Genomic DNA, 22,107 nt, shown 5'->3' with positions numbered 1-22,107 from the left:
CGAAGGTCATCTAAAATAATCCTATAGCAATCATTACACATGGTGAAAAGCTAAAAACTTTCCTCTGAGTTGTGACCAGAACCCGGTACCCACTGTCTTTGTCGTCCTGTTGGTGTGGTGCTGGGGGTTTAGCACCCAGGCACAAGGAGGAAATGATAACATGTGAAATTGAGCTGCCACAGAATATGACACTGGGCTGTAAAGGGAAGTGGATTATAGATTGTGGGGAATTAATAAAAGGGCTAGGCAGGAAGGTGCCAGTCAGCTTTATTTTTAGGAAGATAAGGAATGGATTTGAGCCGGGAGGGTCTCCTGGCAGGAAAATGACATTTTTTTTTTGGTTGTTGTTGAAAACTCTTATATGCAGGTACAAAATTCAGTGCACACTCAGTACAAAACTTAAACATATTTTATTGTTATAATCCAAATACTTTAATAGAAATGAAATAAAAGCCTATAAGTAAAACTATATATGTTCAATTTGTTAGTTCATCTTATACAAAATAACAAATTATACAAGACCCACAGAGACCCCCCAAGTACCCCTTCAGATGCTTTCCTATATGATGTCTATGTATGGCACCTTCTCTGTCTCTTTGGCTAGGCCAAGATTGATGAGGACGCTCTTTTCCAGCTCCAAATAAGCCTCGTATTCCAATTTCAGTTCAGCCTCCGCTTGTTCTTTTGACATCTGATATATTTTCTAGGAGGAAAAAGAGCAAGACATCTCTAGAAATTGCTAATAGATAAAAACATCAAAGAATTAGAAGAAGCTGTTTTTGAATAGTTGGCGTGACTGGGCTCTCCAGAAGGGGCCGGGGAGGGTGGGATGGCTAGAGGGCAGTCCATGTGCAGGAGTGGGGAAATGGGGAGAAGTGAAGGCCTGGCTCTCTCCAGTGCTTCTCTCCAAAAATAAAAGAAAGCCCTCTTTCCCATAACTCTTTCCTGGCTCTCATGGCCTGGAGGGAGAGTAACTTGACTACAGGTTGCAGAATCCTTTTGAAGTTCTCCCTCCCCTCAATCCCAGAGAAAAGGCATAGCTTGTGGATCACATGGCAACTACTCCTTTACCCAACTCTGGTTCTCCAGCTGAAATTTCAATTAGAAAGATTCCCATTTCATATGCTGTTAGAGCTGTAATTATTATTATCCTTTGAGAAGTGAGCTGTGTCCAGACTCGATGGTGGCAAAGAGATGCTGTATCATTTCCCTGGGGTCTGTGGGTTGAAGCCTCATCCCTGGCATCCAGAGGGCATTCGTGAAGTCCAGCCAGGAAAGTAGGATCCTCCCATGACCTCTGACTAGCACTTTCTAGGTACCAATCACTGTCTCAGTGCTGGAAATATGGAAATATTTTAATTCACTTAAATCCCCACTGCAATCCTCTGAGGTTCATATTGCTATTGTTCTCATTTCCTCCTTTCTAAGGGGATATTTCTAACTAACATTGTTTTTCCTTAGTGACTTTATTCATCGTCCAAATGTAACAGAAGAGCCCTTTGAAATTCATTCACTTATCCATGATCTAGTTCCAGAGAAAATTTGAGAAGTGGCGGCTCTACTTACACTAGTATGGCAATATGTAAATCAATGGATGTGTAACTGATGTGATTCTGCAATCTGTATATGGGGTAAAAATGGGAGCTCATAACCCACTTGAATCAAATTGTGAAATATGATATATCAAGAACTATGTAATGTTTTGAACAGCCAACAATAAAAAATTAAAAAAAAAAAAAAAGAAGATAATGTGTCAAATGGAAATGATGTTACAAGAAGTAGTTGGAAAGGTTCTGGAAACTTTAAAGTAACACAATTTTAAGATATGACTATTGTAATATCCACTCATTTAAAAAATATTTAAAATGCAAGTTATTTTTTGGAATTTCCATAATTCTACTTTGTTTTCACTGATGTCGGTAATTTGAAGTTGTTGCTATGATATATAAACACACATAAAAAATTTGGATAATTACTTGGGTAAGGGAAGGGTGGCAGATATATCCCACCACATAATTTCATTGAATGTTTTTAAGTGTGAAAAAGAAAAACCCAAAACCGTTTTTTTTTTTTTTTTTGGTAGCAATGGAACTCGATGAAGAGTTAATTAACTGGCATTAATGCATAATTTGTTAAAGTAAGCAATGTTTTTGAAATGAGTTCCTCTGCTTCTATTGCACTAATTAGTTATCTATCAGTAAGTGATATTATTAATCTATTGGCTAGTGCAGTATGTTACGATATTTCCACATGTTGGTGCTTTTAACAGGGAACTCAGGTCTCACCTGAATAATTAAGGACGCTATGCATTTAGCTACAAGGAGACTTCTGCTAGGACCAAACATAAAATTATTGGTGACAAAGGGCAAGGAATGGAATGAACCAAAGAGAAGTAAAAATCTCAAGGGAAAAGGAGAGAAGAGCTTAATTAACAGACTATTGAAAAGACCCAAATTCCAGTGGATAAACGAAGATCAGAATTATAGAATTCATATAAAACAAAGAAAGGCTGAGAAAGAGGAGGGTGAGAGCTTGATTTAGAGTTCTAGGTTCCTTTTTGGTGGAATTAAAGATGGATGTGTCCTGTACCAAATTCTTCTGTATTTCAAGAGTCATACACAGCTCCAATATATTATATTATAGGAAAATCCACTCTCTCCTTATCTGTCATCTGCCATTATAGTTATTGTAGCTCTCATTTGAAGACAGTCTACTATTTGTCAGGTTATTTAACTGAAAGTCTTACAGTAATCATCAAAGGTAGTTACTAATATTTCTATCTTCCACACGAGACAACTGAAGCTCAGCAAATCAAAGAAGAGCCCTCTTGACTCTCATAACGAGAGAAGGTTGTGGAAATGAGGGGAAAAGCCAAATGCACATATTTCCATGGGTGTGAGGGGAAAACAACTTTCATTTCTACAATTTAACTTACAAATGTTTTCTTCTCCATTTCTAGTTCCATTTCTCTCTTTTCTTGCTCACGAATATTTTTGCGCTGTTCTACATATTCCAGATGCTTGACTTCTCTTTCAAAGTAGTGGTTAACACTTGCTATCTGTTAGAAACAATGGCTTGTGAGACAGTAACCCACAGGGAAGCTCTATGTTCTGTCCCAGACTCTTAGAATTCCTGCTGTTTGTAATGAGGCAGGCCACCTACCTGACCAACCTACTTAGTCCATCCTGACATTACCTAGTGACCATCTACCTAGTCATGAGAGAGATATCTACTTTGGGATGCTTTTAATCCTTGAGGTGAATGTAATTTGGAAATTGTACCCACCTGCCCACTTCCAGAGTAGCCAGCTTAATATGGGAGCAATTGTGCTTAGATTTAGGTCCTTGTGACTTGGAGGTTTCTAGGAAAGAAGTAGGTTGGAAGGAGAGGGCTGCAAATAACTGCTATTGCATAGTAGGAATATTTTTCCCTTTTTCTTCCTTGATTCGAGGGATATTTCATGTCATCAACTGAACTTAGAAAACCCAGATGAGGATATCAGTGGAGACCCTGAAGGGACTGAAGTAGAGCTGAACTCCTAGTCCCCTGGAGGGCTTAATATGTGAAAATAAGAACAGAAGCTGAAAAGTCAGCAGAGTCCTCAGGAAGGCAACCTGAGTAGGACGAGGGAAAGTGTGTCACCTGCCAGTAAGCAGGTTGTTGTTGGGATGTGCAGTGAATTACAATCTGTGCATTTAATGTTGGTTGTGTATATACTTATGCATCTCTATTCATTGATTTTCTTTTTATAACCTCATTATTAGCATTGCTTTAAACACTTGGGTAGTGTGTACCAGGTTTGGGGGAGGGGTGCAGAATATTGACAGTTCAGATATGAGGCCTGCAATATACTAAGGTGGGAGGAGGAGGACAGAAAGATGCATAAAAATGTCACCTGGGTCCTAAGGAAAGAACTTCACTGAAATTGGGAGGCTAAAATTTAGCTACAATCTGAAAACATTACTATTTATGATTATGAATTCCCAAACTGATTTTTCTATGACTCTGGGCTTCATCTAATTGCCTTCTCTCCCATCTCGTGTTAGGTCTTTTTTTCTAGCTTCAAACTACTGAACTCATATTAAGAGAAATATATCTCCTTTTTTTTTACTGCATTAGTTTTTTGTTTTCTCATAAAGCAAACATGCTGCCATTTTTAACACACTTTTAAGATATGCCTCAGCAATGTCTAGTCACACAAATCTTCAAAACTAAAAGTCACTAACCTCATTGATGGAAGGGTGACTTAATGTCCATGGAATTTCTAATATATGCAGTGTTCCATAATAGTCAGCTATGGCTATAAATTGTTGCTTAGCTGAAAGATTTAAAAGAGAGAGAAAATTCAGCAAATTCAGCTTCATAGGCTAAATATGCAATGTGTTTTGTGGTTTCCCAAGGGACGTGCTGTGGTTACAGTGATCTTGGCAGCTTCATCAGATGTTCATGACTGAAACATATAAACATGTAAAAGTCATTTTTTCCAGTTGATGAAATGAAAGCTAAGACTCTGAGTCTTCCTTGGCCTCCCTGTCACCTCAAACCTTGCTTTCCTGGCATCCGTATGAGGAGTATGGCTGATAGCCGGCTTCTCTGTGGCTGGGCTCATTGTCAGAATTGAGAAGAAAGTAAGGAGGGCACATGGAAAGATTTTCAAAGAAAAACCATGAAGCATATTTTCACCAAACACACTGAGGGCTAAAAGAATACCAGTTGAAATTCAAAGACATAGCCAGAACCACAGTCTTCATTACAAAACCGAATTGCTTACTTGAATCACTTAAAATGGGCAAAATACACTAAGTGTTTGAGAATTTTAATTTTCTATCTCATTATATATGTCAGTATACTTTCTTCTAATTTTCAGAAGTTCTAGTTCAAAAGGTTGAATCCTAGACTCATGATCCCTGCAAGTACAAAAACAATATTTTGTATCAAAGATAGGGAAACATACATCGGTGACACGTATAGCTATGCAGTACCCAGATTGTGATATGCTACAGATGCTGATGACAAAAGTTTCTGAATCTAATGTTTCTGAGAGAAATGGATCGACAACTTCTTGCCTGTACACCTTTGGAAACAAAAGGGAACTTTTTTTAGAAAAAGGCAAATATGCAAATAGAAAAATTGGGGAAAAGGAAATAAATTTGCTCTTTCATAGACACAGTCCTGGGTGTATGCTTGTTTTGCTGCATATTACCTTTTCCTCATCCTTAATCCAAAGATTAAAGTTTAAATAGATATATAACCCTAGAGAATCATTTGATCTCATGAAGAGAACTGCTTGATAGGGCCCACAGGAAAAATCACAAAAGTGACATAATGTCACAAAATATAAATTATAATAAAAAAGAGACAAAAAATATTTTTATATGGAAAAGAAACAGCAAAAAGTAGCCAAACTTCAGGGATGACCCTGTCTGACCCCAAGAGGACAAGAAGGATGTTTCCCGTCATGCTTGACATGGTAAACGTGTATCAGAAATCATTGGCAACGAGGCCAAACAGTATGGGAGGCTCTGGGTGTTTCCAAGGTTTGAGAGCAGGAGAGAAGGGGAAGGATGAGGAAGGAGGGGAGAGAAAGGAAAGATGGAAGAAGAGAAGGAAAGAATGAAGAAGAACAAGAGAGAATGGGGTGGAAAGATAAACCAAAACCTGAGAGAAAACACTGGGATACTTTCCAAATGAATGTCAAAATGTTTCCCAGTTACCCAAAAGGATATAGCTCACTTATTTAGAATTAACATACAGGAAAAGGTCCAGGGCTTGATGCTGGTGATCATAGTTATGCAAATATTCTGTGACAGAGCTGGTTCATGGGTTTTCTCCAGAAGGTCCCAGACATCGATGTATCCATCTTCTCGGCCAATATAGAAAACTCCAGGCCTTGTCAGGGACCAGTGTCCTGAGGTGTACCTTTTTGGTGAACAGCATGACTGAAGGAGAGGTCCATACTTCCGAGCAAAATTTTGAAAAGATAGGTTAAAAGCATTTGTTATTACCGGAGAGAAACTCAATGATTTTCTTAAAGTATAACTCAGCTGGCCATGATCATTTAACAGCAAAATTATCCCACTGGGAAGTCTTCTTTTTGTTGTGAGGGTTGAATACAAAAAAGCTCTTTTCTTTATTATTTGTTTTCATAGGTCATTTTTTTTTCTTGTTTTAGTTGCTTTTAGACAAGATTGAACCTTCCAGTTGAGCTGTTGAGGGTCCTATCAATACCCGCCTATCAATACCAGCTGTGAGACACATGTTGAAAGTCAAGAGCTGAGCTGGCAAATTCTAATTAATTAACTTCAGATGAGAGTATCTGATGGCTTACAAAAGTATTTGGAAGAGATTTTAGACCACCAATGCATCTTGAGATTATGTCTTTTATCTATCTACCTTAGGATAATTTTCTGATTTGGGGAACTTTTCACAGAGATGATTGGAATATGTCTTCTACCAACTGCCAGGGTCCATCAACCAACCAGGTTGTCTATGGGCATCTGCAGGGACTAAGCTAAACCATCTGCCTCATACACTCCAATACATGGGTAGGAACTTTTCCCATGGTAAAAAGAAGGTATCATGGCTTCCTGGACTTCTTGCCCATGTCTCCCAGCTTCTTCAGTCTCTATGAGGGTCTTGGCCCGCATGGTCTATGAACCATCTTGCCTGAATTTTCTTTTTTTATTTCTTTAACTACAATGCTAGCTCATTGTAAAAAGAAATGTAAGCATTCAGATGTAGATTGTTATAAAGTAGAAGTCATTTGTTGATGCATATTTAAGTAGTTTCCAATTTTTTTCAGTGATAAATTTGTACAAATGTTCACATACATTTCTCTATTACTTGTGTAAGTTAGAGTTTCAAAGGGTAAACCATTAGGGTCAAGAAATCTATATTCTACCTGGATCCAGCCCCTTTCCTAATCCTGACCAGACTCTTCCTCCTGCCTCCCTGTGACCCATGCATGTCTCTGGCAGGTGATCATCTGCCTGGTGATGGACTTCTGAGCCTACTTATTCCCTCTTTCTGAAGCTTCCAGAAGAAAAGCTGGAGCAGAAGATGACAGACCCAGTGTTTCCCGATGGAATCCATCCAGGAATCAGCCTCCCATCTTGTATTTTAAAGGGAGGCAAAAACACCAGCCAAGTCAACCGCCTGTGGTGTGTATTTCCAAGAAAAGGATTCGGAGAACAAGGGACTTGCTTTGCTGTTTACTGCCCGCAGGAAAGAAAAGCAAATGGATGTTTTTCAAAAGGCTTAAGGTGGTTCCACTGACAAGCTGGAGCGCAGGCCACCTGCTCTAATTTTTCTAAAAAAGTACCCAAAGGCAGTTATGTCAGAACAGGCCATTGTTCCTACTGTCTTTCCCAAGAACAAAGGACCACACCCCGACTCTTCCATTTCACAGGCCACTTACCATAACACCTTCTTTCCAAATAGCCACGTTCCACCCACCAATGGTGAGGACAATGTCATTGTAAAACGGTGATCTCTGGACAGTGTGGACAGCTCCATCATGGACAGTGTAGATGTTCACTGGTTTCTTTGCTGTTGGAGTGGAAAAGACCATTTTGGAGGTGAATGAATTTATAAGGGATAGCTCCTCATCTTTCTATGAAAAGGTCTGGAGAGTTTCCCACCAGGGCCATTTTTCAGACTCAGAGGAATACTTCGTCTTCTTATTCATTTACTCATTCATTAGTTCATTTAGGGAATCAATAAATACTATCTGTAGATTGCCTACATGTGCCAAGATGGATGGGTAAACAATGGATAGTGAACGATGTGATCCTGCCCTCATGGAGCTTAAAAATCTAGTGGGAAAGACAGATGCTCAGTAAATAAATCCTAACATATAGAATTAAAATATGGTAAAGACTGTTATGAGAGAAAAAATATTACAAGAAAGTAACAAGGAACATTCATCATTTAGATTGATGGTCAGAAAGCCTTCTCTGACGATAAAGTCATGGACACTGGAAGACATTGTTGTGGAGGAACATTCCAGAAAGAGGGAACAGCACACACCAAAGTCCTGAGGAGGAAAGTGTTTGATACCTTTGTACACCTGAGGAAATCAGCACCAGCGTCTGGTAATCACAACATGAGCCAGGAAAGGTCCACACCATGCAGGGCCTTGCAGGACAGTTTAGAGTCTAGTCTAAGGGTAGTATGTTTTAATGAGTCCTAGAAGGTAGACAAATTGATTGGCGGTTCTAAAGGGCCTCTGGTTGGGGGAATGGATTAGAAGCAGGTAGAGGTGAAGAGGGGACAGTAGGGGAGGCTGCTGCAGTAGTTCTGGGGAGAGAGGGAGGTGGCTTGGATTAAGGGGCAGTGGAGAAAAGTGGATTATCAAGAAATATATGTGAGCTGGGATGTGGAGACCGCTCGAATAAGGAGAGTGAAGAGATGAAGTGCTGAGAACAAAAGCTAAATTTCTCATGAGAGTAATTGGCTCTGTGAGGTTTCCACTTGTTGCAAAGGGTTGGGAGGGCACTAAAGAAGGAACATTGCAGATGGAAGATCAGAGTTGATGTTAGTCTCTGCCCCAGGCCACAGAGTCTTCCCACTTTTCTGGACTCTTCACCCAGAGCACAGGAAAGTTTTGCTTGGGTTTATTCTCTTCCAGGCCTGTCTGCAGAGCTCGATGCTCCTCATTCCTCGTGTCAAAGCCCAAACCAAAATGTCTATTTACTTTATACCAAAATCACAAACTTATTGTGAATCTCACTGTAGTAATAGTTATGTGGGAGCAGGGGTTGTTCTTCCCCTGTCCCCAGAACACTGATGGAACATGAAGTATAAAAAGACCTTCTATATCTTAGAAGACCTTATGAAGAAGGTTTTTCTGTCCACATTAATAGCAGCATTATTTGCATTAGTCAAAAGGTAGAAGCAACCCAAGTGTTCACTGATGGTGGAATGGATAAATAAAATGTGATGTAGACTGACAGTGGAATATTATTCAGTCCTAAAAAAAGAAGGAATTATGATACATGCTACATTGTGGATAGATCTTAAGGCTATTATTGCTAAATGAAATAAGTCAGTTGCAGAAGAGTAAATACTTTATGGTTTCACTTATATGAAGTACCTAGAGTAGACAAGTTCCTAGAGACAGAAAGCAGAATGGTGGTCACCAGGGACCAGGGAAAAGAGGGATAAGGAGTTAGTGTTTAATTGGTGTGGAGTTTCAGTTTTGCAAGAAGAAAAGAGTTGAGATTGGTTACAGAACAATGTGCATGTCCTTAACACTACTGAATTGTGTACTTAAAAATTATTAAGATGGCAAGTTTCTGTGTATATTGCCACAATTAAATTTTTTTTGGAAAAAAAAACTTATTAGGAAAAATAAATAAATAAAAATGTAAACATAGCACTTCTGGATTAAAAAAAAAAAAAAAGGCCAATTTTCCTCTACTCAGAGCCTAACCTTGAAGACAGTACAAAGTACAAAGACATACTTCTAAAGGCCACCTTGAAGTGACCTAGTAGATTCCTGTTAAGACAGGAGACTCTGGAAACCAGTGGCTGTCTTCTTGCTGCTGCCCCTGTGTCTCAGGGTCTGGTGTTGCCCTCAGGGTTAACTAGGCTTCCCTAAATCTCACCTCACCCTGGTGAGCAGGTGCTTCTGTAGTCTGGAATTCCAGTGACAGCAATATTCATAACAATAAGGGTTTGGGGATTTTTTAAAAAATCTTTTTAGTGCTGGGGAACCAAACCCAGGGCCTCATACACCAGACAAGGGTTCTACCAAGGCGTTAAACCCCCGGCCTAGGTTTGTTCTTTAAAATAACAGCCCATAAAAACTTTTTCTTCCTTTTGTTCTTTGAAAGACCCATTGGCCATTCAGCAGTGAATGAGGCTGTCTTAAATTATTAAATGGAGTGCCAGAGCCTCTGGGCCAGATCACTAAAAGAAAATTATAATAAGCGGAAAAGCAGTTTTCCTAAGTCATTATCTCTTGTGGGATTCAGTAGGGTCATGCGGTTAAGAACATCGACTGGTGGCATATGTGACCAAATGCTGGCGTCAATGTCAGCACTGCCACCTATATAAGCTACCCATGGGGCTGCTATGAGGTGAATTACATGGGTTAACTCATAGAAAGTGCTTGGAAGAGTGCCTGGCACATGGCATATGCTGATTTGACAACTTGAGAGCAGACTAAAGGAAATAACACGTCAGCTGTCACCATTCCGAATCTGCATTTCTTGGCTTGTCACTTAGATCATCTGGAAATGTTTGGTTCAGTCTTCTTTATCACACACATCTCAGTGGGTGTAATCTGACTTCCAGAAACATCTCCTAAGAAGAAGAAATTCTCCTTCCTTCCCAGTTATATATTTGAGATAAGCAGACCCCAGAGGGTCAGGCCACAGTAGGTGCCTCACCTTTACTCAGGAAACTCCATGCTGTTTAAGAAAGACACTGGGATGGGAGGTGCCAAGAGACATCCCTCCAGTTCACAGAAGGCAAATAGGGCACATAATTTACAGTGCAGAGCTTCTAAAACATTGACTTTCCCTGGACTTCAAATATTATTCAATGAGAATAATGGGTTTTTTCAGCTTTCCATGCTATAAAATACTTGACTGCTGATTTAAAATATTAACCGTGATCTTTTAGCAGTTAAAATGTTTTTTAAAATGAACTAAATGCAAGAAATTAAAACAACTCCTCTAGTCCTGACTACCCACATCCCATTGGACACAGAGTCCTGGCATGTCGACCCCTGCATCTCCCCCCGCCCCATTTCCCTGCTACCCACCCCTGTAACCATGCTTGGACTTCAGTACTGTCTCTCATCTGGGCTGTTGCAACTGAGTATCCTGTTTCCGTTATGAGTATTATCAACAAACCAACCCATCTTTGCTTTCCTTCCAGGAGATTTTCTGATTATATGCATGGCTCTGGGATAAAGTCCAAAGCTCTTAGGAGGGAGATCAAGGGTCTTTGCCACCTGGACCAAGTGTCCTCCCTAACAACTCCCCTGTTGCCTTCTCTATTGCTGTGCTTTGGCCATGAACTCTTCCTTTTTCCTAACTATCCATTGCTCTTCAGGTTTTGTGTTTTTGCCCTTGATTTTTTTTTTTTGTACCTGGAGTCTTTCCTCATCTGATCCAAATGGAAACTTCTAATCTATTTTTCAAGACCTAGCTCGACTGTGTCTCTCTTCAGTGGGACCTTTTCTTAATAGCCCCATATTGAGTCAGTTCTTCCTTGGGCTCCCACATCACTTTGCATTTTCTTATAACCATAGATCTAACGGCTGTGTGATGTCTGATTTGCTTTGTCTGATTTTTCCAACAGATCATGAAAATCTATTGAGGTGGAATAATATCCTGGTCATCTTGATATCTCCAGTGCCTGGCACATAACAGGTTCTCAATAATGACCTGATAAGTGGATAAAAGTAAGAGGGAAAGAACAAGCCAATAACTGTATGTTTCAAACATAAAGCTCTTGCATTTTAAGTTTACTGATATTTGATATTTTACTAGTAAAATAAAATCCATTTAAAATAGATGAATAAACCTGTTTGTATTGGGTCTTCTGGAAGGCAGTTTAGGAAGTTGGCTGTTCGGAGGAGATGGAGCCTCAAGAGAATCTCTAAGACCAGAAGAAATTGGTGCCTACATGTCCACAACCAAGTCATGGCATCTAGTCCTCAGCCAGTGTCTCAATAGTGTGGTGACAAACACTGCTGTGTTATACAGCGACTGGCATGTAGTACATGCACAATTAATATTCATGAATTATTGAATAAATAAATTACATGAAGAAGCATAAAAGAAGTTGAATATAATTCATTATATCCAATATCTAATTTTGAGTTCAATTTTAACTTATAGAATCAGGAATAAATGAAAAGCAAAAAAATCAGTTCTGTGTAAACTTGATCCTCCTTTGGGTCACATCTGATCCTCTTTTGATGCCCCACTATTGTCAATAACACATATTCGAGTTTTTGGACAGGGGATACCATAGAAGGAAAATATAAGTGCTTTTGCTTCGAGATTAAAAGCTTTTGCTTCACTGTTGGCCTGAGTGACAATGAAAGCCTTCCCAGGTAGATGGCAGACTCTGGTCTCTGGAACCAGATCAGTAGGACTGACTGGGGGGAAGGTTTGAGGTAAAGATGCCAGCCCCAACAGCTGTCCCATGCAGGATGTGGCTTTGACCTCTGACCTCTGTGGGTCATTCACTTGCCACTCTTCCGAACACCCACAGAACTGACCAGATTTCCTCCGCAAACTGAGCCAGCTGTTCCACCGGGGTCTGCTCCTACATGGTATTCTGAAGCCTTCCAGAGCCTTTATCTGCTAGCAGTTCCAAGAGCCACCTCTTCCTTTGCTTATGGTTATTTCAAACTTGAAAATGTAGTACAATTACATTGTCATGGTGGGATAAAATTTAAAGGTCTAAAGTAAGCAGCTGTAATTGTAGTGAATCCCAAGACTCTGAGACTATCAAAGACAGGGAGCTTTGCTTATTGGTGTACCTGTTCTCCTGGGTGTGACCCACGCACCTTTGCTTAGCTGCCCAAATCACGGGAGCAGGAGTTCGGGGTTACTGTTTAATTAAGTCGTTCAAGTGTCTCAGTGATGTAAGCATCATATAAGTCAAATTTGGGGGTAAAGTAAATCACCTAGAAAATCTTATTGAAACCTGTATTTAGGTTCAATAGGTCCCAGGGTAGGATCCAAGATTTTTGTATATTCTTCTAGTAAGCTCTGTGGTGACAAATATGCCACTTAGTCGAGGCCCTCATTTTAAGTAACACATGTATTAGAACGGGTGCTCTCCCTTCCACGAGCAGGACAAGGCAGGCCTCTCAGGACTTCACAATATTTCTTTGGATGGTTTAAATTAAAAAGAAGAATATCTTATTAATAACAGAGCAATCCACAAAACTTACTCATCAAAACTTACTCATAAATCGTCCAGTGTCAGGATCTCTTTCTAATTTCCAATCTGTATATATCACTTCACCTTCCTAAAAATATTACAGGTTTCTGATGAATACAATGACAACTTCAGAGACAAACCCTCAAATTCATGTGTTCAGACTAACTGCAACCAAGACAAATATGAGTCCACAGTTCAATGTCATCAAATGATAATTAGATAATCACTTTATGAGAGGGTATCGAAATCATGACTGTACTTGGTTTTACAAAAAATAAGTTGGTATTTATATACATACAGTGACATAGAGAACATGATGGCTATGGAAATGTGCTATGTACAAAGAATTCTGCTTCTGGGGTTCCAGAATTTTTGCTGATCCATGATCAGTTTCAACTCATTCAGTGATCTGTTCTTAACATGTAACAAAGTACTTAATAACAACTTGTGGACTAAAAGAAAAATTACCTTTCAATTACCTTTTAAAGTTGAGAACAGGAAACATTAAGTTCAACCCAAATAAAATAACAAGGAGTATATATGCTGGTAGTACCTTATGACCATTTTAAGAAGGGAAGGCAGAAGGACCCAGTGTATAAAAAAAAAGAAAGAGCCACACGGGAGGGAAGCATACAGTGCTAATGAATGACAGAGGTGGAGAGGCAGTAGCCCCCACTGTCATCTTTTAGATGAGGAAAATGGAAACAGAGAAGTTCAATGACTTAGTCAAGGTCACCCAGATGTAGACTCCTCCTAATTCTAATCTCCACCCCTGACCCCCCCCCCTGGACTGAGGGTATTTAAAAAGAGGAATTGAAAGGACTTGGAGGAGGGGATAGATTGGGATGTATAGGCCAGGGAGTGGAGATGAGAACACATTTGATTCATGCAAAGTGAAGGATGAGTTCAGTGGTGGTTGCCAGGAGCTGCAGAAAGGTGAAAAATGAGGAGTTATTGTTGAGTGGGTGCAGAGTTCCAGTTTGAGATGATGAAAAGTTCCAGAGATGGATGGTGACAGTAAGAGTGGATTTAATACCACTGAATGGTACACTTGAAATGGTCATGATGGACAATTTTGTTATGTATATTTTGCCATAATTTGAAACAATTTTTTAAAAAACCTTGCTGTGACACGCAAGTTATAAAACATAACGTCTATTGGTAGTGTCCTACTGCTTACTAAACGGAATTCAAAAGGCCATCTCAGGTATTGGACTCCAGTTCCCCACGCCAGGCATAGCTCTCCCTCCTGCACCATTCTGTGCCACCACCTGCTGACAAATCCCAGACTTTTATGACTCCCAAATATTACTCAGGCTATGACTCCTGCTTGGAACCAAATTCTCACCCTGAGCCTTTTGGGTTCTTCTCAAATGCTAATTTCCCCTCAACCCTCCTGCTTCCTGTTTTAGCAGTTTCTGGACTGGTGTTGACCTCTGTCACACTGTCAATGTGTCTGCTCCTTAACTAGGCAGAAAGTGCCTTGAGGACAGGGACTGTAGGGCACACTTTATCTCTAGCCAGTGTTGAGCATTGCTCCTGGCAGGTGCCATGCTCCCCAGAGCTTGTGACTGGGGATTAATCTTGGAGTACCAGATTGTGAAGGCAAATTGCATTCTGTTAAGACGGAGCTGTGGCATCTTCCCCTGGTGCGTTGGTCTGGGAAAAAGAGGGTCATGAGTGAAAGGAGCATCTCTACCTGACTGTAGACAAAGTTCTGAGTCTCACTTCTTCATCTGTGAAATGGGACTAATAATATTGGCCTTTATTCTTGGGATTAAATGAGTCATACTTTGGAAGATCACCTGGCACAGACCCTGATACATAACAATGTTTGATAAATGTGGGCTTGCTTTGGTTATTACGGTAGGTGCTGAAAATGGCATTCATTATCATTATTATACTCAATGGTTATTTAACTTCTGAATTAATTTTTTTAACAGTCTTTCCCAAGTCTAGCTTGTGTTAGAGTAGAAAGTGGTATTTTCTTAGTAAATCTCTAATACTTAGCATGTTTTTTTTTCCCATACAGTGAAGAATTCAGTGAATATTTGCAGGTTGATCAATAAATTATTAGTAAAAAGTGTCCCTAATTTTATAGAGTTTTTTTTTTCAGATTTGTGAATCTATGAGGCAACAAGGTTAAAAATCTCAAATGCAAATAAGCACATGAAAACATGGAAAATATTTTAATACCATAAGTCTTAGTACAGGAAATACATAAAACAGGACTATAATCTCATATTTTGGTATAATTAGGTATTGATTTTAAAAGCAGGGGATTCCTATTTACCTCTGTCCCCACGAAGAACTTTGTGCAGAAGTCTTCTAGTGGCTTCAACTGCTCAGACATCCCACCTTCCAGATTGTAGTACGGGCTAGTTTCTCCTGCCTTCAGTGCTTTGGTCTGGGCTAATATTTTGTCTTTCAGAGGAGCATAGATAGAAGAACACATGTTTACATGAAAGATCTTTTAAAAATACAGTTTACATTTTCTATTCCTTGCCGTATACATCTGTCCCAGTCTGTTCTGTTCTGTGGCATATGATATATATCATAAGTAAATACGCAAGCAGCATAAGAGCGTAATTAGTCCAGGGGCTGAAATGCAAACACCATCAGGAAAATGCTTCTTTTAAAAAATATTTGATGTCACCTTGTCTTAAAACAAAGTTCATGGTCTAAAATTAATAAATATCATTTCCTGAATCTTTGGAAAATAAAGACAAGCATGAGTGAAAGAACAAAAGTCACTCGTTATCTTGTCTCTCAGAGATAACCACTATTAAAATATTGGTATTTTCCCCTCTAGTGATTTTTCTGTGTGTGTGTGTGTGTGTGTATGTGTGTATATATACACACACATACACACACACATTTTTTAAAACATTGGACCATTTCTATTTGACCTTATCATTCTGCTTTTCCATCTTAAAGATATGTCTTAAGTATCTTTGCAGATCATTTATTATTTTTTTAAAAATAAATGTGGTAGTAAATCTCTGGGAAAGATGGTACAAAAAATACATGTTCACAAAACCCTTCTCATTGCATCTCCTCAGTCTGCCCTCTGGTTATGTCTATGGGAAACACCAGCAGATACAAAAACCAGCCAACAAACAGATAAAAACTAAAGTAGGGTAAGAACACTTTAGCTATACTAAAAATTTATGTCGCATTAAAAGATCTTTAGCATAATTCTGGACAAAATTAAAAAATGACATAGTCAACCAACACTTCCTTTGTTCTGGGACCTATATGTTTTGAAAGGTCTCTTTTTTTACTGGGTAAGACATTAAAAGCAAGAAGTGAAATAACCCAAACACAGGGATTTAAAGAAACTGGACACTTAAGTAATTGTTTACAAAGTGCAAATCAATGTTTTAATAAATAATGACGCACATTCAGTCACATTATTCTCCTTAAAAGAGACTATTTACACACATTTAGGAAAAGCAAAGAGGAATTTCTATTCATTTCATATATAAAATTAAATCATTAAAATATTTTAGATTTTTCACCCTTGTTTTAATGTCTGCTTTTTTCTTTTTAAATAATGTACATAAATATATTAGTAGAGTAGTACATGTATATAAGTTATAAATAATTATATGTACATTGGAGATCTGTACTCAAAAATATTTACTGAGAAGGTACAAGATCAAAAATTTCGGAGGTGGGCTGGGATTTTGACTCAGTGGTAGAGTGCTCGCCTAGCATGCATGAGGCCCTGGGTTCGATTCCTTAGCACCACATAAATGTAAAATAGAGATATTGTGTCCACCTAAAACTAAAAAATAAATAATTAAAAAAATTTTTGGAGGCCTCTGGTCTAACAAGGCTAATGAAAAACAAGAAGCAAATGAGAAGTAATATTTTAAAAGAGAAGAGAAGCAGGGTGGGCTGGGAGTCATGAATTCTGTACTGGACACATTGACTTTGAGCAGGTGGGTTGGATTCAGACCTGTGAGAGGTCTAGTGGAGAATTCTCAGCCAGAAAGTGGGAGCCACGTGAGTAGACTATGTTACCAACAAGGGTATAGCTGAAGTTAAAGTTTGAGGTACATTCATGATGAGAGCAGCAAGGCAAAATGGAGCCAGGAAATGGAGGAGGAACTGAAGAAGGAGCAGGATAGGAAAATCACCAACACCAAGGAATGTGTGATGAGCTCCAGGAAAATTTATTGTGGTAGTGCCAGAGGATGAGGCCAGAGAAGAATGTTACCATCAATTTCATTTACTCAGACCTGAGTGGGGCATCTTTGGATATTTAATAAATTCAAAGTCACCCTAAGAGGTCATGGATTTTTCATCATGGGGGTTAGTAATACTAGTAGCTCACATTCATCAAATGCTGTGTGCTTTATGTGAACTATTTCACTCAATCCTTGCAATAGCTTCCAAAGTGTGAATGTATTAATCCTCCTTCAAGGATAAGTAAACTGAGGTTCAAAGAGATTGAGTATTTGCCAAAGGTCTCAAAGATGGTGATTAACATTTATTGTGCTGTTCTTAGAGCTTTGTGTGTATTCACTCATGTTTTCTTCACAATATCCTATGAGATAGTTATCTTTATTTTTTACTACCTTTATCTTCTCACTCTGTTTTCAAACAGGTTAAAAAGTAAGGCAAAGAGAGGTAAAGTATTATGATCTGGTCAAATAATGAACAGTGACTTTGAGATTTAAACCTAGAACATCAACTTCACAGCCTTAACCACTATACCACATTGCTTAGAAGGATATATGAAAGGCCCTGAAAGCTATTGCAAAAGAAGAATTTCACAATCATTTAGAGCTAAGACTTCCTCATTAAAATAAATGTAGGATTTCTTAAAATCATTACAGTTCTTCAAAGGGTATTGTCACGGACCTAAAATGGGAGGCAAAAGGTGAGTGGTCTCTGGCCCCTAGATGGCGACAGAGCACGAGAAACTGAGACCAATTAGGTCTCCAAAAAAAAAAAAAAGGAATATCCAGGACTGGTGATCCACAGTGGAAGGAGGGCCAATATTGGATCTGTAGCAAAATGTGCTGAAGCGTTTATGAGTGTGTTCTAGTTAAAGGGTCCAAGTCTGGCTAGAATAGGTAGATAACTGGCAGTTTGTCCAAAAAAGATCCAAAATACCATAATTGATTTCTAACAATTAAGGTCCTTAAAACTGGCTATTTGCACAGGAGGCAGAAAATGACCATATAATGTCTGACTGTTTGTTTTTTTTTTTTTTTAAGATTAAAAAAAAATGTGATCAAGATTCCTGGGATTAGCAAATGAAATTTACTTCTTTTAGGCACTATAGAATTGCCTGAAACATGAAGAGCCAGGCATGCATAAGGGGACCTAAAACCAACTAGAATCTAAGTTGGGAATCCAAAAACATGTATCCATTACTGTTACAAATTGATTTAAAATGCCTTTTCTCTGAGAATCATTTATAAAATCATGTTGTCTGGAAAGAGAACATTCATTTGATGATATATACTCTGGTTTGATGACATATGGGACATGCTGTAAGCTTCTTATTTATGTATTTTGATTTTTTATTGATGCATTAGAGCAAGCTTCTTATTTTAAATAGGCCTTTCCTTAATTGGATGTCAATATATACATTATTTATTTTAGTGTCTATCCCACCAGAATATTAGCTCCGTAAAAAACAGGGACTTATCTGTTCTACAGGTGGGCTCCCTCAGAGCCAGGAATTTTATAAATATTTGTTGAATGAACTCAGACATCAATATGGAGATAATTAAAAATTATTCTTCAAAAATATAAAGGAGCACAATATTTCTATATAATACTTCTGGCCACATCTATTTTTATGCACTTATTGTTGAGTGTTGGCTGTGTCAACAGTAAAATGAAGTTTCTTTTAGAGATAAAAAAGGCCTCTATGTCATGAAATGGTACTATATTTAGGCAGCCTTCAGCAAGAGGTAGCTTGGGAGTCTAATATTTATAAAGATATGATGGAAAGAGAAATTATCCTCACTTAATGAATATTAAAATTTAGATTCATTTGTTTAAAAATATATTATCATATCTCAGTGCATTTCAAAAAATATACTATAGAGAGACATCTGCTTTAGGTCAAGATGGAGCAACTGGGACTGAACTTAGGCTATCTCACCTAAAAAAAAATCACAAAACACAAAGTATATGAAACAATAATATTTAAGGTGCTTGACATCAGACAACAAAGGGCAGTGATATCTGAAAATTAAGGTTAAAAAAGATAACAGTTTTAAATCTGTCAACAATCACATTAAATATAAATGTTCTAAATATCCCAGTTAATATACAGACATGATCAGGCTGGACTATAAAAAAAAAAAGACCCCAAAGAAGTGTTCAATACAAAGACACAAATAGGCTAAATTTAAAAGGCTAAAAAAGGTACTTCATGTTTTTTCACTAAAAGAAAACTGGAATGACTATAACAATAGTAAACAAAGTAGATTTTGAAGTCAAATTATACCAGTTATAAGACATTAATCTTAGGATTTGTGTATCTAATAACAGAGCTTCAAAAATAATTGAAACAAAACTGATAGAACTGTGAGAAATAGAAAAGCCCACACTTACACTGGAAAGTTTCAGTGTTGAAAATCAGAAAGGATATAGAAGACTTAAATAGTACAGTAGTCTCCCTTTATCTGTGGTTTGCTTTCTGTAGTTTCTGTTACCTGTGGTTAACTGTGTTCAGAATATATCAAATGAAAATTTCCAGAAATAAACAATTCCTAAGTTTTAAACTGCATATCATTCTGAGTAACATCATGAAATTTCACACCATCCCACTCCATCCTGCCTAGGATGTGAATTTTCCCCTTGCCCAACATATCCATCCTGTATAGGTTACCTGCGCATCAGGTGCTCAGTAGCCATCTTGGTTATCAGACAGACTGTGGTGGTACTGCAGAGCCTGTATTCAAGTAACCCTTATTTTACTTACTAATGGTTGCAAAGTGCAAGATTAGTGATGCTGGCGATTCAAGTATGCCAAAGAAAATCCATAAAGTGCTTCTTTTTAGTGAAAATGTGAAAAACACAATATTTGGAGAGTGAGAGAGAACACATTTATATAACTTTGATTCTAGAATATAGTTCCATATTGAAGCGTTTGATTTTCTGTATTATTTTCACAAATTAAACTGTTTTAGCAAGTAACTCACCTTAGATATAATCAAATACAGATGCCCAAACTATTAAATGCCTTTTTAATAGGCAAAAAGCAGTTACCTTGTGTTTTGTAAAGAAGATGGTCTTCAGTCAGGCTTATCTTGGTTGGGCAGAGGTCTAAACTTGTTTCCCCCTTAGACAGCTTTATCTTTTGGGAGAACATAAAGGAAAGCTGTATTCTTTCATATTAAGAAAGAAGTTCTTATCAAGGATAACTTAAGATATCCTTAATTTTGCCTGTCACTTCTGACCTCAGATTGTGGGAAACCCACCTACTCCTCCCTTCCTTCCTGCTTCCTTCCTCCCAGGTGCTTTTTACCATGGACAACACCTAACCCACATTTCCAAAACCTTGCCGCAAAAGGGAGCTTGTCTGGAGGCACATTTCCAAATCCCAAAGTTTCATGTTGTATTATCTTTTTGAAAATGCCTTATATTCTGCTCCATAAGAATCCTTGTTAGTTTTAATATAAAATGATGACTCAGTCTCATGTTCCCTAAATATTTCAATTAAATGAGACTCCAGGAAGTTGTAGAGGGACCTTTGCATCTACCTGACCTCCACCAGGTTCCATCAGGGACATATGTGACTCTAAGTTCTAGAAGTGGCCTTGGGCCTCCACCAGATCCTAGTGGCCAGAATGATATTCTTAATTGTCTCACTTTAGGTTTTTCCTTCATGGCTCCTTCCCTATTTTTCTATTTCAGAATGTTTGCACATGTTGTACAATTATTCTTAAGTGTTGCTGCTTGTTTTAATTATTCACCACTCAGTAAATTCTACCCCAGAAAATTTCTAATATTTTCTTTCCAATTCTTTCCTGGTTACTTCAGGAATATTCTCATCCCTCTATGCTCTCTCATCCACTAGGGGCATATTTAATAATGTAGTTCTTGTGATACTTATAAACTAAAAGAAAAGTATTAAGTTTGGAATTAAAATTAGATGTTCCAAAGAAAAAGCCCATTCACACTTACCATACACGGCCTTGGCCATATTGTTCTCAAGGTAAATTGCTTTTCTTTACATTTTGTAATTCAAGATGTATACAAATAACTTTCAAGTTCTGTTTGGGCTAAAGTATTGCAACTATATTATTTCTTACTATTGATATGCAAACTATGCAGGATTTTGACAGTGTTGGGGAAAATTAGCTTTTCTGGGCTAACTTGGGTAATTACCCATTTTTGAGTAATGGATACACAACTGAATAATTCTTACACAAACCATTTGTAAGCTGTTGTTCATGGTTTGCTTATATATGAAATATCAATCTCAAGTTCACAATGATTTTGATTTCTGGTTTGCTCTAGACAGGCATCAAAATAATGCTCAATCAAGGAATATATTGTTTGAATGAGTTCATGAATTTTAAGGTCCTGTGTTAATTTGAGCTGTTTTACTTTTAGAGGCTGTGCATATACATGTGTATTTATGCAAAATATATAGTGTACATAAGTAAATAGGATGGCTCTAACCCCATATTACCTCACCTTAGCAAGAGGTTTCCAGGAGAGATCTAGATGCAAAAAAGTAGGTGGTACATCAAATGGAATTTCAATACTTTCTTCTTTCTTTTTCTCTGTTGGCTGAGGGGTTAAAGGTTTCTGTGGTCTAATATCCCAGAAACATATCATGCTAAAAGAAAGTTGACAGACATCTTTATTAAAAACAATTAAGAGGTTTAGTCTCAGCACCAACATCAGTGCTGATATACACCAGCAATCTGACTATGGCTATGTTCTAAGGTCTCTGAAATTAATTTTTTAAAAATAGGACAGGTTTTTATTTCATAGTTTAGGGGATTATACCATATATAAGGTTTCTTAATGACCTCGCTTGTCTAGAGATTAATATTGCCATATGTAAGAATAGAGTTTAGACACTGATGCAGTCTTTTAAATATGAAATTAAGATACGTCTCATAAGCTAAAAATTCCACCCATTTAAAGTGTATGATTTTATATAGAGTATACCACCCAACATCAAGCAGTTACACTTTTTTCTCAGCA

At 38.0% G+C, this 22,107-nt stretch overlaps 1 protein-coding gene across 1 annotated transcript in view; it reads right to left on the bottom strand.

The window, feature by feature from the left end:
* Positions 1-559: 559 nt before the first annotated feature.
* The window catches only part of Dnai3 (dynein axonemal intermediate chain 3), a 73,572-nt gene continuing 52,024 nt past the window's right edge, over positions 560-22,107 (bottom strand). The window contains exons 15-23 of the mRNA XM_027935103.2: positions 21,589-21,733; positions 20,155-20,242; positions 15,206-15,336; positions 12,937-13,000; positions 7,418-7,548; positions 5,753-5,957; positions 4,227-4,318; positions 2,936-3,058; positions 560-703 (exon numbers count right to left, since the gene is read on the bottom strand). Coding sequence (XP_027790904.2) covers positions 560-703; positions 2,936-3,058; positions 4,227-4,318; positions 5,753-5,957; positions 7,418-7,548; positions 12,937-13,000; positions 15,206-15,336; positions 20,155-20,242; positions 21,589-21,733 — 1,123 coding nt within the window. The remainder of the gene's footprint in view (positions 704-2,935; positions 3,059-4,226; positions 4,319-5,752; positions 5,958-7,417; positions 7,549-12,936; positions 13,001-15,205; positions 15,337-20,154; positions 20,243-21,588; positions 21,734-22,107) is intronic.

The sequence above is a fragment of the Marmota flaviventris genome, chromosome 10 (genome assembly GCF_047511675.1).
Source record: "Marmota flaviventris isolate mMarFla1 chromosome 10, mMarFla1.hap1, whole genome shotgun sequence".
Lineage (NCBI taxonomy): Eukaryota > Metazoa > Chordata > Mammalia > Rodentia > Sciuridae > Marmota > Marmota flaviventris.
Note: the sequence above shows the minus strand (reverse complement) of the source record. Positions and strands in the feature narration are given on the sequence as shown.